The sequence below is a fragment of the Schistocerca piceifrons genome, chromosome 5, assembly GCF_021461385.2.
Source record: "Schistocerca piceifrons isolate TAMUIC-IGC-003096 chromosome 5, iqSchPice1.1, whole genome shotgun sequence".
NCBI lineage: Eukaryota > Metazoa > Arthropoda > Insecta > Orthoptera > Acrididae > Schistocerca > Schistocerca piceifrons.
In genome coordinates this window covers 350493721-350516781 of record NC_060142.1, presented here as the reverse complement: position 1 = coordinate 350516781, position 23061 = coordinate 350493721, and the positions used below count along the sequence as shown (strand labels likewise).

Sequence of the window (23061 nt, the reverse complement as noted above, 5' to 3'; positions counted from 1 at the left end):
GGTTTCCATTGCCTTCTGAATCCTCATACCGTTGATCACTGCTGGTTCTTCCGTCTTTTGGGGGCAGTTTTCCACCCCAAAAGCAATAGTGTGTCTCAAATCTGTCTGCTCCTCGCACTCTTTGCCAAGGTCGTTGGCAGATCGAGGGTAACTCCTTGTACGGGAAGACATGGCCGCCAAAGCTGATGACTGTTATTCAGAATGTAAGTGGTAGCTGAGTTTGTACCCGGGACCCCGAATGTTTTGATTACTAGACAAAACCTTACCCCAGTTTTTTTTCTGTCTGTTTCTTCGTCGTCTTCTACGGGGAGATCGGTTCTGCGCGGACATCGCATAACGTCTTCTCAGAGTCGAAGACGGAAACTGTTCCCAGTTTTTTGTTACAGAGGGTGTGTTGCACTACCGTGCCAGCAACCCCTAATCCACTCGCCCGTTTGTTTATGGGCAAAGCAATAAGAGTTTTTCTCTACAATTCCGCATTTGACCGAGAGATGTCTACGGTTGCGCTCAAAATCTGACCTCTCCGAAAGTGATCTGATAAGTTTAATGCATTTGAAAGCTTTTTAATGCGTCATCGGATAAGTAAATTATGTCTAGAAGTGTGGAGTTAATAAATTCAATTTCAGGAATATCATATGACATTTAAAACTTACAAGATAATCTCACACGGAACCATACTGTCAATTTTGAGTTTGGTCGGATGTACATCTCTAGAGCAGTTCGCTTTCTGCCCAATATAATGAAGCATTGGACTACATCAAACAGTTGATCATGGACTACAAGATGAGTTTCGAACATTAATTTTCCTTTGTGTTACTTTTACGACGGGACTTTGAGGCGTTTCATATGACATATTTTCATCTTTAAGTGAATTTTAAGGTACTGGGGAGATAAACGAAGGCGGACTGAACAAATTTCGTAGATTTTCGCGGGATTTTTTTAGATACTCCCTTTTTGTATCGACCACTTGCTGTAGCACATTTGCTTCTTTCCGCTCACGCTTATTCTTGTGAGCATCTCTGACAAGTGTTTCTTCAGGCTCACTTGTTCTTGTGGTCAGTATTTTTGTAGTTTATCTAGCGTTAGCAAATAAATGTCTAAATACTATGTTACAATCTTTGTCATGTCGTACTAGTACGCGATTGCATTCGCTTCTGTTCTGGAGCATTGTTGTTACGTATGAAATATCGTACTGAAACTGACTTTAGTCGTAGCTCTGAATTTGAGTTGTCTTCCCAACCATTGTACATTATTTAAAAGTGAATTACACAACGTAATTCTGTTTCGAAAATTCGTTTTACATGTTTGCTGAAGATCAGCAGCCACAGTTATAGAGCGCGTAAATGCCTATATAAAACATTTTTGCTAATTCTTTTGTCTGAGAAATTACTATTTTATACTGGTTAATGGCAGCTACCTATTCTGAATCGCTTACTTCCAACAGATATTTATTTTAACTATTATTTTGCAATTCTAGAGGCCTGAAATATTATTCTTTTGATTATAACTTTGAAGGTTATTAGTTTGTTTAACTTAAGTGTAATGAAATCAGTCCTATAGTTCAGATTACTAGTCTTATACGAAGAATGAATCTTGATTTTTGGGACTTATTTTTTATTGGTCATTAATTCTCAGTGTATGATATAATGAGTGCCGAAAACCTAATTAGTACGTAATAACAAAGTGTGATGATAGTTGGTACTACCATAATTGTTATAAGAGTTGTTATGATATTTTCCATCAGCGACTCTAACGCTTCATTTTGGTAAAAATCCAAGGACAGGGTGCGAGCCCCCAAGTGATAGTTGTGATACGAATATTATAATAACTATAATAGAACTATAACTAATCACTACCGCACGTATGACGCTGGTAACGCCATTAAATAGGTCAAAGCACATCGAGGCTAAACTTTTGATGCCACTACTTGGAGTTCAGCTACTAAATATTACTACAGCACGAGGAGAAACTTTTCACTCATCTACAAAACTCAGTACATGGTGCAAGTGATGTATTTTTCTAGGTTAGTAACTCGAAGAGCTGTCCAGTTTTGGTGTTGATCTGCATAAAAGTAAAAGTGACTTACTGTCTCACCATTACTTACAGTAATCTGAGTTATTTTCAACTATTTGTGGTTGCTTCGTGTGTTTCTAAACTGCCCTACTGGTACAAAAGACTCCATCGATTCTCGATCCAAATAAACCAGATCTACAGGACACGCACATCAGTGTATTCCAGTAAAAATACTATTTCTTCAAGTTTATTGTCTAACATACTACAATCCGTTTTAAATAATGTAGGTTGGATTACATCTGTAAATTCGGATCTTCTCTTAATTTTAGCTTTAGAGGCAAAATTTCTTATTTGATTTAGGTAACGTAAGACTTCATTGATTTAGATAACATCAGCCTTCATCAGTTACACAACTGTGGCAATCCTGTGAATTTCTAACCAGTTCTCATACTTCTTCTCAATGAAGAAACATAGGGAACTCATTTTCCACATCTGTAGACTCGAAATGAGGCTCCTTTAGCTCTGAGAAGCGCAAAGAGTGATCTTTCTGACATTTAAATGTGGTTTTAGCTACAAAATAGGTAGTTCGAGCAAAATTCATATAAATTTTTCAAATTAAATCAGTCACGAGACAGGATTTTCAATTGATCTTTATTATGAAGAAGATCATAACTGTTGTCCTTGCAAACGACTCTAAACGGAATATTTCATTGGATGTCATAACAAGATTTAAAAATTAATTTTATCCTATGTTTATTTTCTTGAAGCCAAGGACAAACTTTATGAGAGACGAAATGCACACGTTTTCTGCGTTCTCGAAGTATATGAATAAAACCGTTCTTGGCATATTTTTGCGTCGCAAATAACAAAAAAATAGACGGATATTTTCCTCTCACTGCTCGGATATTTCTCTGGGTGATTGTACTGTATGTTACGACAGCAGTAACGTCTGAATTATTGGCTGCCAATAGCAAAACGTTGTCAACAAAGTGTGGAATTAAAAGAAGGTGGCATTTTCCGATTTTGTTGAAAAATAAAATTAGTGCATAAAAAGTGAAAAATTCCACCTTCTTTTAGTAAATTCATTGCTTTGGTACCCGCTAAGCAGACAATAAACGAGTGTAGAATGTTACCTTTCGTATTCTTCAACACCAGACAAATCGTGAGGCAGGCACTCGACTGCTGTTGTTGAAGGGAGTGGGCGGGACAGATGAGGATTTGATGGAAAACCAGCTGCCAGTGCATCACCAAATACAAGCTCTTAAGATGTGCTACACGCAAAATACAGAAGCTTTGTGAATATGACAACGTCGCTTGTGGAAGATCATAAAGCGTGATAGGTAGTTTCCAAACACACATATCCCTAAAACTTGCTGATGCAAATGTGCAGGTAGGACGAAGACAGATTAACAGCTGGATCTACTGACACATCAAATGCAAACAATAACCACTCTAAAATGGAACTGGAAAAAGGTGACATTTGAAGACAAGCCTGCACACATGTCAAGAGCTGGAGCAGGGAACGCCTCCTCGATACGTTTACAGAATGGGTCGATAAATTACCTAGAATGATCTCTACAAAAATATCACATTTATTAATGGTCTTTACGGCAAAAATCGCTTTACAACGACATTTTTGACTGCTACTGAGTCATCTTCGGATCCATTTCCTCGAAAGTTAGTTACTACGTTAGTCAGCATATTGCTACTAGTTTTGCTGTGTTAACTTTGTACGCACTTGTTCCTCTGTGTAGTTCATTTACGGGAAGGCCTACAGACGTCAGCCTGCTCATTATGGAAAAAGACAATCCGATTTTACTTCAGATTTCCTATTATACTTGTCTCACAGTGATATACTCTCACTTGTTCCACATAAACGTTTACGACAGGGGGAGCAGTAACAGTGATAGCAATTTGCGACGAGATGCCGCAGGTGTCCGTGTCTTAGAAAACGTCCGATAACAAGTTTTCAGAAGTGAGAGATAATATCGCACATTAATTCACAATATGATCTATTTCTTTTCAAATTACCTTGGCATTTCCTGCAGAAGGAGAAACTGCACTTTTGTGCTCTTATCTTCACTGCATGTTGGCAGATCTTATTTCCTCCGCGCAGGTAGACTTAGTGAATAACTTAGGAAGATAATGTGTGTATTATTCTTTTACGGTCAACAGAGATGCGGGACTCTGAGGGGATACGGGTGGTGGTGGTGGGGGGGGGGGGGGGGGAGGGGGACTGGAAGCGGAGTGAATCAACTTTGACCTTTTGAACGAACCTTCCCCCCCCCCCTGTCGTCTGAGGTTGTGTTGATCGTAAAGAAGCGGAAAGACCACAGCAAAATCCCGATGCAGGCTGGCGTTCATCAGTCCACGGGATGACCTTTCAGTCTCCGAACTGAATCAGAAAGTTGTGGGAACGATTTGTCGGCGGCATGGGTAAACGATTTCGCAACGTTATCCACTAATTTCAGGAGAAAAATGGAAATGAGCGTTTGGCGTCATTGGCCGGGAAGCCTTATGGCAAGCCTCATTGCATTCGACGCCACATTGGGCGACTTGCGCGTCGGAGGCAGTCCAGCTCGTACATTGACTGTTCGTGCGGAGTTAAAAAGAGTGGTATACAACGTTCGAGCAGTTCCATAAAATCTACATACGTCTGTACTCAATGCTAAGCGACCTTCGAGACGATGTAAGGAGCTATGACTGGTAACTAGAGATGTGAAGTGATGAATCACGCGATACCCTTTTGGCAATGCAATGGTTGGGTTTGGTTTGGTATGACCTATACCTGGAGAACGTTATTTCCTATCTTGGGTAGTGCCAACAGTGAGGTACAGAGAAGGTGACGTTACAGTACGCGGAGAAAGGGGGGGGGGGGGGAGTAATGGCTAGGGTGTCGTCCCCTTATTGCGCTTAGGACAACGTTAAATGCGGAAGGATATGAACACGGTGTAAATGACTATGTACTGTGGTACAGCGGAGGAACAATTCGGAGACGGTGACTGACTGTAACAGCATAACAATGCACCCTGCCATAAACCAGTCTGTGAGGCAATGGTTTGTGGACAGTAACATTCATGAATCTGAAAATGGAAATCCTGAGACTCAATATAGATGAAGTGGGGGTCACTGAAGTGAAGTGAAAAGTAGAGAAGGATTTCTGGTCAAATGAGTATAGGGTAATATAAACAGCAGCAGAAAATGGTATAACAGGAATAGGATTCGTTATGAATAGGAAAGTAGGGGAGAGAGTAAGTTACTGTGAACAGTTCAGTGATAGAGCTGTTACAGAATCGACAGCAAAGGATGCCGACAAAAATAGCTCAGGTATACATGCCGACAACACTATCAGAAGATGAAGAAGTAGAGAGAGCAATGAGGATATTGCACTGGTAATTCAGTTCGTAAAGGGAGGCGAAAATCTAATACATCAAAGAAGCGTGGACGAAAATAAAAGAAAGTCAAAGAGCGGAATTGAAACTCAAGTTGAAAGCATATCGATGATAAGATTCACTGACGACATTGCTATCCTCAGTGTAAGTGAAGAAGGATTATTGGATTTCTTTAACGGAATTAGCAGACTAGTAAGTATAGAATAAGGATTGAGAATAAACCGAGGAAAGACGAAAGTAATAAGAAGTACTGAAAAAGAGAACAGCAAGAAATTAACATCAGGACTGGCGATCACGAAGTAGATGAAGTTAAGGAATTCTTCTATCTAGATAGCAAAATAACCCACGACGGACGGAATAAGTACACAAAAAGCAGACTAGCACTGGAATCTGGCCAAGGAAAGTCTACTAATATCGGACATAGGCCTTCATTTGCGGGAGAAGTTTCTGAGAATGTACATTTGGAGCACAGCATTGTGTGGTAGTGAAACATTGACTGTTGAAAAACTGAAAAGCAGGTAATCGAAGCATTTGAGTTGTAGTGCTACAGAAGAACATTGAAAATTAGGTGGACTGATAAGGTAAGGAATGAGGAGCTTCTCCGCAGAATCGGCGAGGAAAGGGATATATAGAAAACACTGACAAGCAAAAGGGACAGGACGGTAGGACATATGTTAAGGCAACATCGAATAACTGTCATGGTACTAGAGAGAGCTGTAGAGGGTAGAAACTGAAGTGGAAGATATAATTAATAATAAGAGTAAATAATTGAAGTCATAGGTTGCCAGTGCTACTCTGGGAAGAAGAGGTTGACACAGGAGAGGAATTCGTGGCGGGCCGCATCAAACCAGTCAGAAGACTGATGACTCAAAGATGGAATTTTTGAATAGAACTCCTGAAATGGACTGGCCTTACCCGAGTCCCGACCTGAACCCAATGGAACGAACACGTTTGGGACGAGTTGGAACCTCGAGGCCAGACCCCAGTGTTGAACATCAGTACCTGGCGTTCAGACACCTCACTGAATGTATCTTCAGTTATAATGCCGAAAAGTGAACACACGCCATATTGATATCCGCTGATAGGTATCTGCGTACTTTCACTTGGCTAGTTTATATAATGACAAAGACGCAGGGATCATTGATAGAAGATTTTTTGTATGTATCTATTATATTCTTGGGACCTTTATATATTCTCAGATCTGGATTATACGTAAAATTATAATAAGTTGAAACGATAAAATAAGCCTCAGGGGATGGCAAATGAAACTGTAACATTTTATCTTGTGACGATAGCGTCGTTGATAATATGACTGTCATAAACAATAGGGAGTTACTCTAAAAAAATCTCTCTAACCACTTTTAACTGCCGTAAAATTCTCCGTAAATACTTGGTATGTAGTCGTTAGTCCTCGTACCTCTCCAGAGGGGTCCATATGGTACATACAGACTACGGGTGGCCTTCACCGGTCACGCGTTTAGGTCCTATTTTTGTCACTGGTAATGATTTGTCAGACGAGTTATACGTACCACTGCTTTCAATGAATGGTAGTGCAGATTTATAGTTTCAAATTAAAACTACTCAAAGGTGAGCCATTTCTGAATAGGAAACTCCAAACGGAATTTATCGATGGTTCTCAGTTCGTTGTTTCGTCTCCCTCCTCAGTAGTTCAGAGTTTCACTGGGCTTCTCCCCCACAGGTTAATTATCAGTGTCTCCACCTAAGACTCTGGCGAAGAACGCGTTACCTTGGCGACCTGTACTACAACTAGTAATTGAAATATTTTGCTAGGAGTAATTTGCCCCTAATGTGTCTCATTGTCGGAATCATAGTCCGCAATAGATTTTGTTACACTCCTCATACGTGTCGCGTCTTTTCCACTATCGCTACTGTTATCAGATGAGTTAGGTTTATCAACTACGTTTTCATTCACTACACCTTGCGTCACAGCAGTTTACTCCTGATAACTTATTTCCATACAGGCTATTTTATGACACACACTATCAAATTTCACCAACTGTTCTTCAGTCTTTACATAAATAGCAAGAAAATGCACATATGTGGTTTGCCTTTGACATCTGCGTATTTAAGACATTCAGGGAGTAGCACAATTCATGTTTCACACTTCTAGAGGTTCTAGAGGAGATTTAGTAGATCAAGTTTTACATAGGAACCCATGTCCGGAAACAGTTCGTTTCGATGTTACAAGGAAAACAAGATATATAGATTTGACTCCTATTTACTGTGATAATTACAACAGTTGTTCGATATGACGACGACCAAGATCGGTTTACACAGTGTATCTGCGCAGTAAGTTCGCATAAACTCTGTTCAAGATATGTGGTGTACAGTAACCACTTCTACCGCAGCTATGATCCGTCCAACCAAATCTTCCTCCGACTGAAAGGGGTCTCGTAAACAAGACTATCATGTGGCCCCACAAGAAAGCCCAAAGGGTTTAAATCTGGAGATCTTGGTGGGTAAGCATGTGGTCCACCAAGACCGATCCACCGTCCCCGTAGACTACGTTCAAATCATTTCGGACGCGGACTGTAAGATGTACTGCCGCTCCATCATGCTGGAACCATAATTCGTGCCGAATGACCAGTGGCACATCTTCCAAAAACTCCACCAGCACTTGTTGCAGGAATATCAAGTATCTGGCACACATTAGGTAGGGAGGAAGGATGTTCGACCCAATCACAAGATTATCGCAGATACCAGCCCAAACACTGATGCTAAAAGTGTGCTGATATCTTCTCGTACACGTTGCTTTAGGGTTTTGTTGTTCCCAAATGCGGCTATTTAGAGCGTTTAGAACACCTTCCCGGTGGAAATGGGCTTTGCGTGTGAACCAAATTCGCCTTGTAAACTGAGGAAAAGGCACACAACGGTGTAAAAATCAAGTACCGAAACTGACATGAGGGACAAAATCCACCGGGAGTATGGTATGTACCTTCTGAGGGTGATATGGATGAAGTTGCTATTCATGCAGAACACGTCAGACAGATGAGTGAGACACATGTAAGTCACGTGCAATAGCTCGAGTACTCGTCGATGGGTTCTCTTCAAGCTCATGAAGAACTTCCTTTGCCAATACGACAGTGTGCCGCAATCTTTGCTTTTTTGGAGCACCACAATTTTCTCTATCGTCTGTGAACTTCCCACTTTCCCGCAGCCGTTGTTCTACTCTGGTGAACATGGCATGAGACGGAATCACACGACTTGGAAAGTAGTTGTGGTACAGACGCTGAGCTTCTTTTCCATTGCAGCGAGCTTCATCGTAAATTATTAACATATCGGTGTACTCGAGAACGTCTACACAGGCAGCCTGTTACTGTAGTATTAGGCATCGTAATGTCACCTGACGCAGCAGCTGGAAGCATAAAAACAAGGCAGGTGGAAACAGAGGACATTATGTGACATGACATCATCGTACCATTCATGAATATGGGTAGCCTGCCATAACAGGCGAAATGCTTAAGAAACTCCTAGCTCTTGTTTTCCTTGTAACACTAAAAAGAACCGTTTCCGGACATGGGTCCCTACGTAAATCTTGAACTACTGAGTCCCCCTTGACAACCTCTAGAAGCGTGTAACATGAATTATGAAACACCCTGAATAAGTGCATCCGTATACGTCCGAGAAATATTTTTAGGTTTTGGAGATAAGCAGCATGACCTGTTCAGTGGTGACCTATACCACATTATTACTAAGTTCCATATGACAGACTGAAACTTCACTCTGATGGCCTGCGACGAAGCACTGTGCAGTGTTACATGTAAGCCCATAATGCGAGTCCTTGCTTCGTGTCTAAGTGTCGCTAGTTCAGCTCAGTTCTTCAGAGTCATCTGCCGCTCAGTATTATTTTCCTGTACTAGCTTTATGTCTCCCTAATGAAAACAGGCAGTCGTAGGCGGATAACGTGGATGACATGAATGAAATATGAGGGACGCTTACAGGATATATCTCGGCGAATTCTACAGAGTGATAATTACGGAAACCAATTATTCTGTCAGTTTTCATAGTAAAAGCAACATTTTATGAACCTTTTCGGCTGTTACTTAGATATCTTCACAGTCACTTGCAAATTCGTTATATAGGGTGCTAATTAGGTTATTCTTGGTTGCTTTACTGTGAATAAGTTTGTAAAGGGAAGTTTCTTGTGTAACTCAATCGTCGGGAACTCTACGGTCATCAACCTGCTTATTATGTTGGATAGGTTTTCTGAGGTTTTCTTCGTCTTTTCTACTTGTACTCTCACATTACTGTTCCGTCATTTGTCCCATTAAAACGTTGAAGACGGGAAGAGCTATACTGAATTTGATTACACGATATCAGTGCAACAACAGCGATAAGAGTTTGCTTCGAGATAACGCACGTGTCCATGTCTTAGATAATGTCAGATATAAAGTTTTCAGAAGTAAGCGATAATGCTGCTTCATACTTCTTTCATTTCTTTAATAATACCATGGACCATCTGCTCATATTTCTACTGGAGGTGGCCAATCTATTTAATCCAGGTAGTGACAGTGTTTGCAACTAACGAAATTGTTCGTTCACCAGTAGGTAGACTGGAGTTTCGGTTGTGTCAATAACGCCATGAGTATTGGAGTTCATGATGTCTTTCATGGTTTTCATCTACGTTTATGTTCAGCTGGCTCTTTTATAGCGTGTGACGAAGGGCACTTTGTGTGCCACTGTTGTTCCCCATCTTTCCTGTTCAAGCAGCAAATGATGCGCGGGAAGAACGATTGCTGGTAATCCTCCGCGTGAGCTCAAGTGCCTACTCGTATAATTCTACCTTCACGGTTCGGCTGTCGTCTAACCATACATAAATGGGTCTGCGCAGGAGAGCTTCTGTCAAGTTTGGAAGGTAGGAGACGAGGTACTGGCAGAAGTAAAGCTGTGAGGACGGCGCGTGAGTCGTGCTTGGGTAGCTCAGTTGGTTAGAGCACTTTCCCGCGAAAGGCAAAGGTCCCGAGTTCGAGTCTCGGTCCGGCACACAGTTTTAATCTGCCAGGAAGTTTCATTTATGTTTGTTATGAACTCTAAAGGTCCTATAACATTTTCTTGGGGTACGCCTGAAATTACTTTTTCATCTGAAGATTCCTCTCCGTTAAGAAGGATATGCTGTGCTCCACTTGCTGGGAACGCTTCAACTCAGTAAAACTAGCATTTCCGATATTAATCGTATTTTGTTCATTAGGTGACAGTGCTTTTGCTTTTGGGAAGCATGACGCCGACTTCGGCGCTGCTAGTTACTACTTCGTGAGTCTCTTGAAATAGCAGAGCTAGTTATCACACGATCGCTATTTTCGGAACTCATGTCGATCTCTTTAGATAACAGTTTTGGTATCCAGAAAGGTCTTAATACTTGAGTATAAGGTGCGTACAAAAATTCTACGACAGACTGATATCAGATATAGGTTCATAGTTTTGTGTATCTGTTCGACAACCCTTCTTGAACCTGGGAATAGCCTGCGCTTTTCCCAGTCACTAAGAACGCTTCGTTCCCTTCAGTACACTGCTGCTAGAGGAGGAGCAAGTTCTTGCGCATACTCCTTGTAGGCTTTTACAGGTATCCCACACAATCCAGTCGCCTTTCCCTTGTTGAGCGATTTCACTTTATGTTCTGTGCTACTGTCACTGATTTCGATATGTCAGCTTCCCTTTCGTTAGTCGATTTAAAGAAATCCCATTACTTCTTCTTCACTGAAACAATTTTGGAGAAAGGTCTTCTGTCTTCTTCCGTTTCGATGCTATTATGGTCACAGTGTCTAATCGTATGATCTTAATCTTCTTACTCATTAACAAAGCCAACAAAATTTAATATTTTCTGTCACATGGTCAACAGAGACAAACGACTACCTCTTTTGAAGAGAGAATTAAGGGAAAGGTGAGAGGAGGAATCGGTTGTGTCCTTTTGAACGAACCTTGAAATATTCCTCTTAGGTGAGATACAGCAACAACGGGGAACCTAAAGCTGAACTGCGAGAATTTGTTCAGAAGACTGTGGGACGGATACATCAGAGGCGTCGGCAGTCGTGTTCCTTTTATGATGTAGCCACTCCTAGACGCACCCTCGGTGTTGGAACTCAGCATTTAGGTTGCACAATGCCCGGTCGTCTTGCCCAAATACCCATTTTGGGAGGATTTTTTTTCCAGGCTGCTTAGCCGGGGAAGATAGATGCAGGTTGCGAAGTCATCCATGAAAGGAAGAACATCATCACATCATCAGATTCTCATTCAGCCGTGTCTAAGAAAGTGGAAGAGTATTATGAAAGATCAATGGTACAGAACAACCTGTATGAACTGTTACAGTGCTCCTCTTACGTATCAGAAGACAAGTGTTCTGACAGTAAGGGGCTCTGCAGCAGACGGTGCAGTACATGATGTGGATCATGATATCTATATAGCGAGAACAGTCACAGAAAATGACTACTAAAGTAGCGGACAAGCTGTTAGTCTACAGCGTAAAAAATGAAAAATTCGTGGGCATAGGCTTACAGTGTGACGCACAAATTCTAATACAGTAAATGAAAACAACAGTCGTAGGCTCCCGAAGAGAGTACGTACTTTAACATAAGGTAGTCACTGCATCTTCAACTCCCTCAAAACTAATTTGATTTTTTTCGAGTAGGTTGAATCGTGTTGTTTCAAGTTTCTCTAATGATTTACAGTAAGTTTCCCTCAATCACGAAGATTCAAGGTAAGCCGTATCAATACATAGTTGTTAATTTATTCTGAACACACATCATAAACAGGTGATAGATGATACATCAAATAAATGTCATTATAAATTTTAGTAGCTCAAAATTCCAAGTGGAACATGAAGAGAGGTATAAAGAGGGGCCGGCCGCGGTGGTCTAGCGGTTCTGGCGCTCAGTCCGGAACCGCGCGACTGCTACGGTCGCAGGTTCGAATCCTGCCTCGGGCATGGATGTATGTGATGTCCTTAGGTTAGTTAGGTTTAACTAGTTCTAAGTTCTAGGGGACTAATGACCTCAGAAGTTGAGTCCCATAGTGCTCAGAGCCATTTGAACCGTTTTTTATAAAGAGGGGACTCAGATCTCAATTCATGTATCAAGCTCTTAACCTACAATGATAAACTAGTTAGGCAGATGCACTCCATTTCCTGTTTTGTAACACCGGATAAAATATCATCTTATTAACATGCGATTATAGGTCGCAAGCGACAATGAATTGCTCGAAAATGAACTGTCCAATCGAACGCTGTTTTGGCCTTCAAGCCCTCAGTAAATAGTGAGATAATTTCAGTCATGTTTAATTGATAATGAGGCAGTTATAATTGTGGACGTCCACGTAGGATATATGTACAGTTTCTGAGTACCTTGTTCGTCCTACCATCTCAAAATTGTAAAACAGAATTTCATTCGAGTACGCTTAGGTGTAGAGTCGGAACGGCTATCTTGAGTGCCAGAGACTGAAGTGTTCCTGCAACAAACTGAACTCAGAAATAGTGGGAGGCTAGTGGCTGTTCAGTGCCAGAACCATCGTCGTGGCCGGGGTCTTTGGATCCGTTGCAGCTCTCGCAGGAGTCATCTCCTGATTCACTGTGATTATCAGATGCATTATCGCTATCAACCACGCTACATTTATTACAACGTGCGTCACTTAGTCTTTCATGATAACATTCTATTTCCTTATAAGGTATTACATGAGCCACACGATGAGATTCCATCAAAGTTTCAGAATTTCCCTTGCAGACTGCCTCTGACGTATACGTACTTCTGCCAGCTAATTATTTTTGGGCACGTTTGCTTTCGCAGCAATCATAAATGTCCGAAATAAATATCTGAACTATATGGAGACACTGGGGACAAATTATTGCCCCTTTCGTCGAGAGGGCGAAGGTTTATCGCCAAAGATAATAAACTGGATAAACCTTGTTGCGCTGAACTAAATTATTCGGCAATGCTTTCTTTGGTGAGAGAAGGTGCTATAAAAATTTGACGAGAGAAACAACTGAAAACATTGAAGAAAATAATACAGAAACTTTCGTTCTGGAGGTGCCACAGTTTCGTAAGTTAAAAGCGCCACATGGCGCAGCAAATTACAACACAGAGGAAATAGTACAATCATTCTAAAATTTCTTGACATGTCTGCATATAAAAGGAAATCAATTATAAATACGAAAAGCTAATAATAACAATAATGACGTACTAGAAGTAACATCAGATGAGGTGCACGAGGCTATTCGAGTTGTAAAAAAGGGAAAGACGTCTAGACATAATGGTGTTCCACCAAAAGTATTTAAAACTAGATACAAAATGAAATTAGAAAATTATTTACGGAATACCTTTATAAGAAGAAACTGCCTAAGCCGGGATAGTGCTGAAATTCCTGTAGTTTAGAAGAGACTATAAAGACAAAAGAATAAACACAGCTGTAACTGTGTCTTCTCCGTAATTTTCTAGGTACTAATTAAAAATAACGTCACTAGGATAGACCGAACATTGAATAAACTAGCTTTAGAAGTGGATGTTGCACAGAGACCATTTGCAAGCCTTGAACGAAAGCACCGACTTGATTAGCACACCTTGAGGCAGCGTTAGATTCAGTTTCAACAAAATCTGTCCTAACAATCCTTGATAACTGAAGCATTCGTTCTACTTATGCAAGTGCTCTGAAGAAAAAAATTTCTTAACTCTTTGACTACCAATTTTTTTCGGATAAAATACATTAATCTATGGTTATTTTAATCAATGTTGTAATCAGAAATAATGATGTGAAACAAATAATTACCCCCCGTTTCGATTTCGAACATGGGGAGGGGTGGGATATTCAGTGTTACAAGTACCTCTGGGATTTCAGAAGACAGTTACTCACAAATTACAAGGTATGCAGAAAACAGACACACATCAGTAGGTAGAGCACCCCTCCAAGTTTTTAACTCACGTTACAGCCGCTCAATATGGAGTCTGATTGTGACGTGTCAAACGTCAATATGTGCGTGCAGTTCAATGATAGGAATCGTCGGCAAGGCGCGACAGCAGGACGCTTTCGAAATCTGCTTATTTGGTTGCATGTCTGCAGGCGCGAACTAATTCGGTGGGACAACGCGGAACGGAGCTGAGGCTTAACAATGGAACTTAAAGACAGCACAGCTTGCAAGTGCAACTGCTATTACAAACATTCTGCAAGCCATTAGCAAGCTTCACTTCACATGTGGGACATTGACACAATGTAATAATAGGCACCAAACTCCCACAGATTCCCATACAATGTGTCATGAGACACATACGTCCCAATGGTAGTCAAGGAATTAATGCCGTAGCTTCCTAGGAAAAGCTTTCGGGTTTACAAACTGGGAAAGCAGTCTTGATCGTCACGGTGCCGGCAGAACAGCGCACAAAGATGTTAGTATCTGGGGTGAGCCAGGCAGGTGCCGGCCATGTGGCCGAGCGGATCTAGGCGCTTCAGTTTGGAACCGCGCGACCGCTACGGTCGCAGGTTCGAATCCTGCCTCGGACATGGATGTGTGTGATGTACTTAGGTCAGTCCGGAACCGCGCGACTGCTACGGTCGCAGTTTCTAATCCTGCCTCGGGCATGGATGTGTGTGATGTCCTTAGGTCTGTTAGGTTTAAGTAGTTCAAAGTTCTAGGCGACTGATGACCTCAGAAGTTAATTCGCATAGTGCTCAGAGCCATTTGAACCATTTTGTCCTTAGGTTAGTTAGGTTTAAGCAGTTATAAGTTCTGGTGGACTGATGACCTCAGAGCCATTTTAACCAGACAGGTGACTGGCGGAAACTGAGTAGCGAGTAAAGCAAGCTTGTCAGCGTCAACCATAAAGTGTACTTTACGTTTCGGTTTCCATTCAGACAGGAGCGACCTAAGATAGCAGAGATGGACCAACAGCTAGCAGAAACTCTTAGGTTGCTAGAAAACTAAGTTCTCGGTATGCTATATGACTTTGCAGCCACTGAGGTCTGTGATAACGCCGGATGAAATACATGAAGAGTTTATTACAGATTTCAGTAGATTTGAACTAAGTCCACTGCAGAGCGGACAAGTGGTGTATTCCTCCGCAACCAGAATCTGGGATTGCGAATCGTGAGAATATTTAGCTTACCATTTGAAGCACCAACTGAAGCAAGATATTGCCACATTATTTTGAGAAGGCGGTGGCTTACAAGTTCTAAATATTTTTTGAAAAATCAATCACACATATGATAACAAACGTATGAGGCGAAGTCAGTCTACGTGCTTCACTCCATTAACTAATTACCATATGTGTGTGTTGGATGCTTTGCTGTATAATGTGATTTTGATGCAGTTAATTTTTAGCAGTCGTATAGAAGAAGTGTCGTACTGCTGAAGCTTCCAGTCGGGTAGACCAGTCGCCTGGTTCAAGTCTTTTTATCTGACGCCACTTCGGCGACTTTCTTGGCCAAGAGGATGATACGAAGGCAACACGACACCCAGTCCCAGTCCTAGTACCAGGCGGGAAACGGACCCTGGCCCCTCGCATTGAATTCTGACGCGCTGAAGACTCAGCTATGGAGGCGGACACAAATCTAAATACAAGCTGTTGTGATCTGTCCTGTAATTGATGTCATTTTATCCCTGCAGATGGTCTGTTATATGGCCGAAACTGGTTCTTGGTGATGAAATGGCATACAGATACAGCGCAAGTCACGAATTTTCAACTACATATTCTTTCCTGGCGTCATACCGAATGGTCTCGCAAATCGCAGGACAGAAATGCCGACATAACAGGTTCTTTAATGTAAGTAATTGAGTTAGAGCTACGCGAATTAGTCTGAAAATACGTTCCATATTATCTAAATATTTCAGAATACAGACAGTTTATAACATATGTGATACTCCTGTGGAACAGTGCCCGGTGTACGCAGCGTTCAGCTATACAGCGTGCAACTGCAAATGAAATTCCTAAGTCAGGTACGGTACTAGATGGAACCACATAACGACATACGCAGATAAATTTGGAAATAGGGGAATGGAGGGGGGAGATGCATGACGCCTTCGGAACGATAAAACTCTGGCATCACAGAAAAGGCAACCGATGTGGGAAAGTTAGTTAGAGGACATGCGAGACAGTCGATCGCTAGAAATCCAATAACATGGCAGAATCCACAAAACGAGCAGCAACAAAGGAACACACAACGTTAAAAGAGACGAATGATAAATAAATTAGCAGGATACCGAGAACTGAATGTAATCTAACGAGGGAATATGAAGTATTTCGATTTCGTATCCGCAAGACAAATATGAGAGGCCAAGAAACGTGAGCAGCAGTCTCACGGAACGACAAACCGCAGTCTGTACAGACTTCCAGCCTGCCACTGAAAATAAATGCAGAATATATCTACTTAAAACAGCAGATAAAAATTCGCTTGATGCCTTCCTAAGAGAGAGAGACTCCATTCCCTCCAAGCTAATTATGTAAGTGTAGACCAGATATGGCTCAAATTCAAAGACACAGTATCGACAGCAATAGATAGATTCATACCGCATAAGTTAATAACAGATGGGAATGATCCACCATGGTACACAAAACACGTCAGAGCACTGTTGCAGAAGCAAAGAAAAAAGCATGCCAAATTCAGAAGAACGCAAAATCCCCAAGACTGGCTAAGTTTCATGAAAGCTCGAAATTTAGTGCGGACTTCAATGCGAGATGCTTTTAATAGTTCCAACAATGAACCTAGCAAGATGAAACATTTATGCATGAAAACAACAGAAAGCTAAAGTCAATGGTAGAAAACAAAAAGAGATTCTGGTCGTATGTAAAGTACACCAGTGGCAAAAAAACAGTCAGTACCATCACTGCACGATGGCGATGGATATGTTACCGATGATGGTGTCACTAAAGTGGAGTTACTAAATACAGTTTTCCGTAATTCCTTCACGTTCACCCTAGAATTGCTTATGTGTTTACGATCCATACCAAGTACGACTGATAGAGTATACTGAAGGTATACAAATAACGGCAGCACGAATGGTCTCAGGTTTCTTTTTAATCCACAGGACAATGACACGGAAAACCTGAACTGACAGACCCATATCACTGACCTCAATTTGCGGTAGGATTTTGGAGCATATACTGTACTCGAACATCATGAATCACCTTGAAGAAAACGACTTATTGATACATAACCAACAAGGATTCAGAAAATATCGTTCTTGTGCAACACAGCTAGCTCTTTATTCCCATGAAGTAATGAGTGCTGTCGACAAGGGATCTTAAATCGATTCCATTTTCCTAGATTTCCAGAAGGCTTTTGATACCGTTCCTCACAAGCGATTATTAATCAAATTGCGTGCATATGGAGTATCATCTCAGTTGTACGACTGGATTCGTGATTTCCTTTCAGAGAGGGCACAGTTCGTAGTGATAAATGGTAAATCATCGAGTAGAATAGAAGCGATATCTGGCATTCCGCAGGGTAGTGTCATAGGCCCTCTGCTGTTCCTGATTTACATAAACGACCTAGGTGATAATCTGTGCACCCCCTTAAATTGTTTACAGATGACGCTGTAATTTACAGTCTAATAAAATCATCAGACGATCAATTCCAATTACAAAATGATCTAGAGAGAATTTCTGTATGGCGCGAAAAGTGGCAATTGGCACTAAACAAAGAAAAGTGCGATGTCATCAACATGGGAACTAAAAGAAATCCGATAAATTTTGGATATACGATAAATCGCACAAATCTAAGGGATTACAATTCGACTAAATACCTAGGAATTACAATTACGAGCAACTTAAATTGGAAAGACCACGTAGATAATATTGTGGGGAAGGCGAAACAAAGACTGCGCTTTGTTGGCAGAACTTAGTAGATGCGACAAAGCCACTAAAGATAAAGCCTACATTACACTTATCCGTCCTCTGCTCGAATATTGCTGCGCGGTGTGGGATCCTTACCAGGTAGGATTGACGGAGGACATCGAAAAAGGGCAAAGAAGGGCAGCTCGTTTCGTGTTATCGCGCAATGGGGGTGAGAGTGTCACTGATATGACACGCGAGTTGGGGTGGCAATCACTGAAACAAAGGCGGTTTTCTTTGCGGCGAGATGTATTTACGAAATTTCAATAACCAACTATCTCTTCCGAATGCGAAAATATTTTGTTGACACCCACCTACGTAGGGAGAAATGATCATCATAATAAAATAAGCGTAATCAGAGCTCGAACGGAAAGATTTAGGTGTTCCTTTTTCCCACGCTCCATTCGAGAGTGGAATGGTAGAGAAGTAGTATGAAAACGGTTCGATGAACCCTCTGCCAGGTACTTAAGTAATAGTTACAGAGTAACCATGTAGATGTGCTTTTGAAGATCTCTGAGGCTGTAAAAACAACAATAATAAATACAATAGTTAGCATTACAGTTGAAGAGGCAATGACATCCTTAAAAAGAGCAGTTGTAGAAGTTGGACGTATAAGTATACGTATAATAAACGTAACTGCAAAGAAAATGTAGCTAGCAATAGAAACACTCAACCAATCGACAAATGAAGGAAACACAAAAATATTCGGAAAAAGAAAGGAACCTAGCAATGTGAAACATTTTTACATGAAAACAATAGGAAGCTTAAGTCAATTTCCTACAGTATATTTATGAAGAAATCTAAACGAAAATGCTCGTCGGTAGGACAGTTTCAGGATATAGAAAACCAACATAGCTTTCAGTGAAATGAGAAGCAAAGGCGTCAGCATTAAGAGTACAAAAGTAATTACACGTGTTAATCGCAGAGGAGAACGCGTGTAGGTGGAAAGAGTACGTCGAGTATTTTCAGAAGGGGAGAAACATTATAATGTGATAAAAATAAAGAAATGTGTGTTAATTTGGGAGTTGTAGAGGAGCGACTTCTAATCTCACACAGCTTTGGAAGACTCGCGTTAAAACAAGGCAGAAGGAATAGAGAAAATTCCTGCTGAATTTCTGAAATCACTGTGGATAATGACAACCAAATGATGATTCAAGTTACTGTCTAGAATCTGTAAGACTGAAGACATGCCAGCGGATTTTCGGAAGAATATCCTCCACGCAGTCCTGGAGGTAACGAAAGAAAATTGAGGATCAGGTAGACGGTTATCAGTTTAGCCTGAGGATGGAAAAATTCTCATTTGCTTAATGATAAAGGAAAGACTCAAGTAAGATTAAGATACTCTCATAGATCTGTCGACATATAAAAATCGTTCTCAGTGTAAAAGATACAAAATGTTTGAAATCTTCAGAAAAATAGGTATATGGGAGAGGAAAAGAGGCTAATATATATTATGCACTAGAACAAAGAGGGAACAATTACAATAGAAGAAACAGATAAACTCTCGGGTTAAAAACTGTGTAACGCAGGGATGCAGTAATTCTCCTTTACAGTTCAACCTGCATATCGAAAAAGCAATGAATAAAGTAAGAGGTTCAGAAATGGAGTTAAAGAGTAAAATGCGCCAATGACAAGCTTCGATGATGACACTGATGTCCTATGAGAAGGTGAGGATGAGTTATCTGTTGAATGAGCTGAAAAGCAAGAAGCACATAACATGAACAGGAAGTAAACAAAGGAAAGGAGGAAGTATTAAGCAGCAGCAGAAATGAGACCAGCGACAAAATTAGTATCGAAATTGAGACCACGTAGTTGATAAAGTCAAGGAATTCTGCTATCTTGGAAGCAATATAAAGCGCGACGAGAGAAACAAGGAGGATATAAGAAAAGCAGACAAGCTAAGTCAAAGGGAGCAACCCCTCTCCCCCCCCTCCCTCACCCTTTTATCCAATGAGTCTACTGGTATCAAACATAATATTTAATTTGAGGGGATACATTTCTAAGCTAGTACGTCTTGGACGCTGCATTGTTTAGAAGTGAATCACGGTCGACGAATAAACCGAAGCAGAAGCGTGTCTAAGCGTCTTAACTGTGGTGTTACAGAAATCTGTAGCCGTAGATTATAAAAATCGTAGAGAAAAACAGATCAGAAAGACTGGACTATATGCAATAAATAATTGATGATGTTGGGTGTGGGTGATATTCGGAGATGAAGAGAGAGGCTGAGCTTGCGCAACGTACTCCCGATAAAAACCGTCAAGGAATCCAAAGCGTGAAATGCTGCATTACGTTTCCAAGAGTTCGAAATTGTTTTCTGACTCACTAGTATCGATGCATGTTCTCCGAACTACACGCAAGATGGTAATCCAGAACTAGTTATCAACCAGCAAATTCTTTCAGAGAACAATATCAACGTTGCTGTGGGATTAAATAGGCGTGTCCCTTAATCCGATTGTATCAGCGGCAGCGCCATCTCGAAGCTCAGAATTCGCACGCGTGAAATTCTTTCAGTGCATTAATGAGCAGAGCAGTACATTCAGTTGAAGGACCCGAATACTCCACTTACGAGACTACAGTCCACAATTTTTAGCAAAAGTACATTGTAGTACGAATTTAGCTGAACGCCAAAGACTGAGCTTCCAATTAAATAGTGACGGTGAAAGATGTGTAATCTTCATCGATAAGACTACGCATTGAAGCCTGGCAATCGCGCTCACATTTTCTGCTGGCTGGAAGTAGTAAGTTGAAGTACAGGATGTCTGACGACGTAAGCGCTGTGTCCAGGTCAGCTCGGATGCCGCATATGCTCCGGTTCGTTGCTCAGATGTTAGGCGAGCAGCGTATCGGTATTTGCGACCTTAAAAGAATTTAGGAACAAGAAGTCGTTGCACCATTTCGCAATTTAGATTTGTATGTGAACATCTGCATACATACTTTTTCTTAGAAAGCCGTCATATGATGCATAGCAGACGGTACGTTGTACCAACGCAAGGATTCCCTTTCCTGCTACACTCGCAAAGGGAGCGAAAGAAAACCGACTACCAGTAGGCTACGCCTTCTTACGAGCCGTCAGATCTCTTATTTTCGCGGTCCTCGCACCAGATGTAACCCCTCACCTGGTGATGATCCGAAAACTCTAGCGATACTCAAGTATGGCTCATACAGTGTTCTACTGATGATACCTTTTATAGAGGCGCTATACTTTCTTAGAATTCTCCCAATAAACAGTTGTCGACCAATCGCCTTTCTTGCTTCCAACCTAACGTGCTCTTTCTATATTCTCAAGGTTGTTTCCACTAGGCTGCAGAAGTTTCGCTGGAAAGCCCTTATTTATCCTCCATACATCTGCGATCCCTCCCCATCTGATTTCCAAATTTTTGGAGTCCTGAAGAAAGACATTCGTGGCAGTCGATTTGCTCTGGACGAAGAGGTGGACGCCATGGTAGAATCATCGTTCCATAGGAAACCGCAAACGTTTTTCCATGTAGGCATTGGCCGTCATGTCTCACAGTAGGACAAATGCATTAACAGTTGAGGCGATTAGTTTTGAAACAATAAACAGTTTACTTACTTTTTTTACGATGTGTCTCGTTTTCATTTGACTATCCCTTCCAGTGCGAAAATATAAACAGAAAATCAGTATATAAAGTCATCGCAGAAAGCTGAAGTGTAAGAGAATGAGGCACGCTTACAGCGTGTTAAAGTATTTTAGCTTCTATATTAAATCATACCTTGTGAAAGAACGACAGATGTCCTTAGTGACCTGAAAGATATTGTCCTAACTAATAACCTTCGTCTACGTACCTCTCCTGTTGGACGGTCAGGCTGTTACGCTGAACACTTCTGCATTCAGGCATCCTGTAATCGATAATGTGAAATCAGATTGCGCCATCTACACTGAATAATTAAATTCTAACTCTAGATAAAATATCAAATACACACTAACAACGAGTCCTTCACAATTGAGTCTTACCAGCTCGTAACGTTTTAAGCAAATTCCTTTCGTAACAAATGTTCAGAGCAAACATACCGTGATTTATAGTTAGTGCACGGAAAAAATGAAGTTTGTGTCGACAAAGTTCTTTGTTAGTACTAAAAGTGAAAACGTTGATGAAAAATCATTCATCGCACATTGTCTAATCTAGCTATAAAGAAAATTCACCTTCCATGCGGATTCCTTTAGGTGGTACACAATAACGGCGACAATGTTTTATGTTCTGAGAGCAGACAAAATGTTGAAGTTCTCAACACAACATCATTATTATCAAGTAATGCCGTGAATGTAATAAGTGCATAGTAGTAAGTGAAACTACGTAACTGTGTTCATTTTGCCTGCTTCATATCACCGAGCGATAGCGAAAGATACTTCCTATGTGACGGGTTTGATTAGTACTGGTCGCGGAAAACCTAACGGCCACCGGCCACCCCGCACTAGAAGATGCCGCTGGATTCGTCTGCGCCACTGATTTAGAATTGTTGTACATTGGTAAACAAAGAATTGTATTATTCTAAATGTACCATATCAAATGTTGTGAGACTGTTAATGACTAATGCTGTGTCCGTCTACCGAACTGATCCTCGCAACTTTGAAAGCATTACAGTTGGTTACGGCACAAAGTTTTGTTATGTATTGTGAGTTGTCAGCTATGAAGGATATTAAGTTGATGCGCAAGGTTTTTTACTATATACTAGTCAAAGATGTCCTGAAAACTTTAATAATTAATTAGACAGAAGTCGTAAGACCCGCTGGAGGTTGGTTTTACAGAAACTGAAATGATCAGTCAAACAGTTTGCAGCGACTAAAGTAATTTAACTGAAGATAGGAAGTGAGT

At 41.0% G+C, this 23061-nt stretch overlaps 1 protein-coding gene across 2 annotated transcripts in view; it reads right to left on the bottom strand.

Moving 5' to 3' along the window:
• LOC124798034 (villin-1) overlaps positions 1-23061 on the bottom strand; it is a 370930-nt gene that overhangs the window by 228960 nt on the left and 118909 nt on the right. The window contains exon 2 of one of the 2 annotated variants that reach the window (XM_047261251.1): positions 22034-22087. The exons of the other annotated variant lie outside the window; for it this stretch is intronic. Within the exon in view, the coding sequence (XP_047117207.1) occupies positions 22034-22086 (53 nt within the window). The 5' untranslated portion in view covers position 22087. The remainder of the gene's footprint in view (positions 1-22033; positions 22088-23061) is intronic. 2 annotated transcript variants of the gene reach the window in all.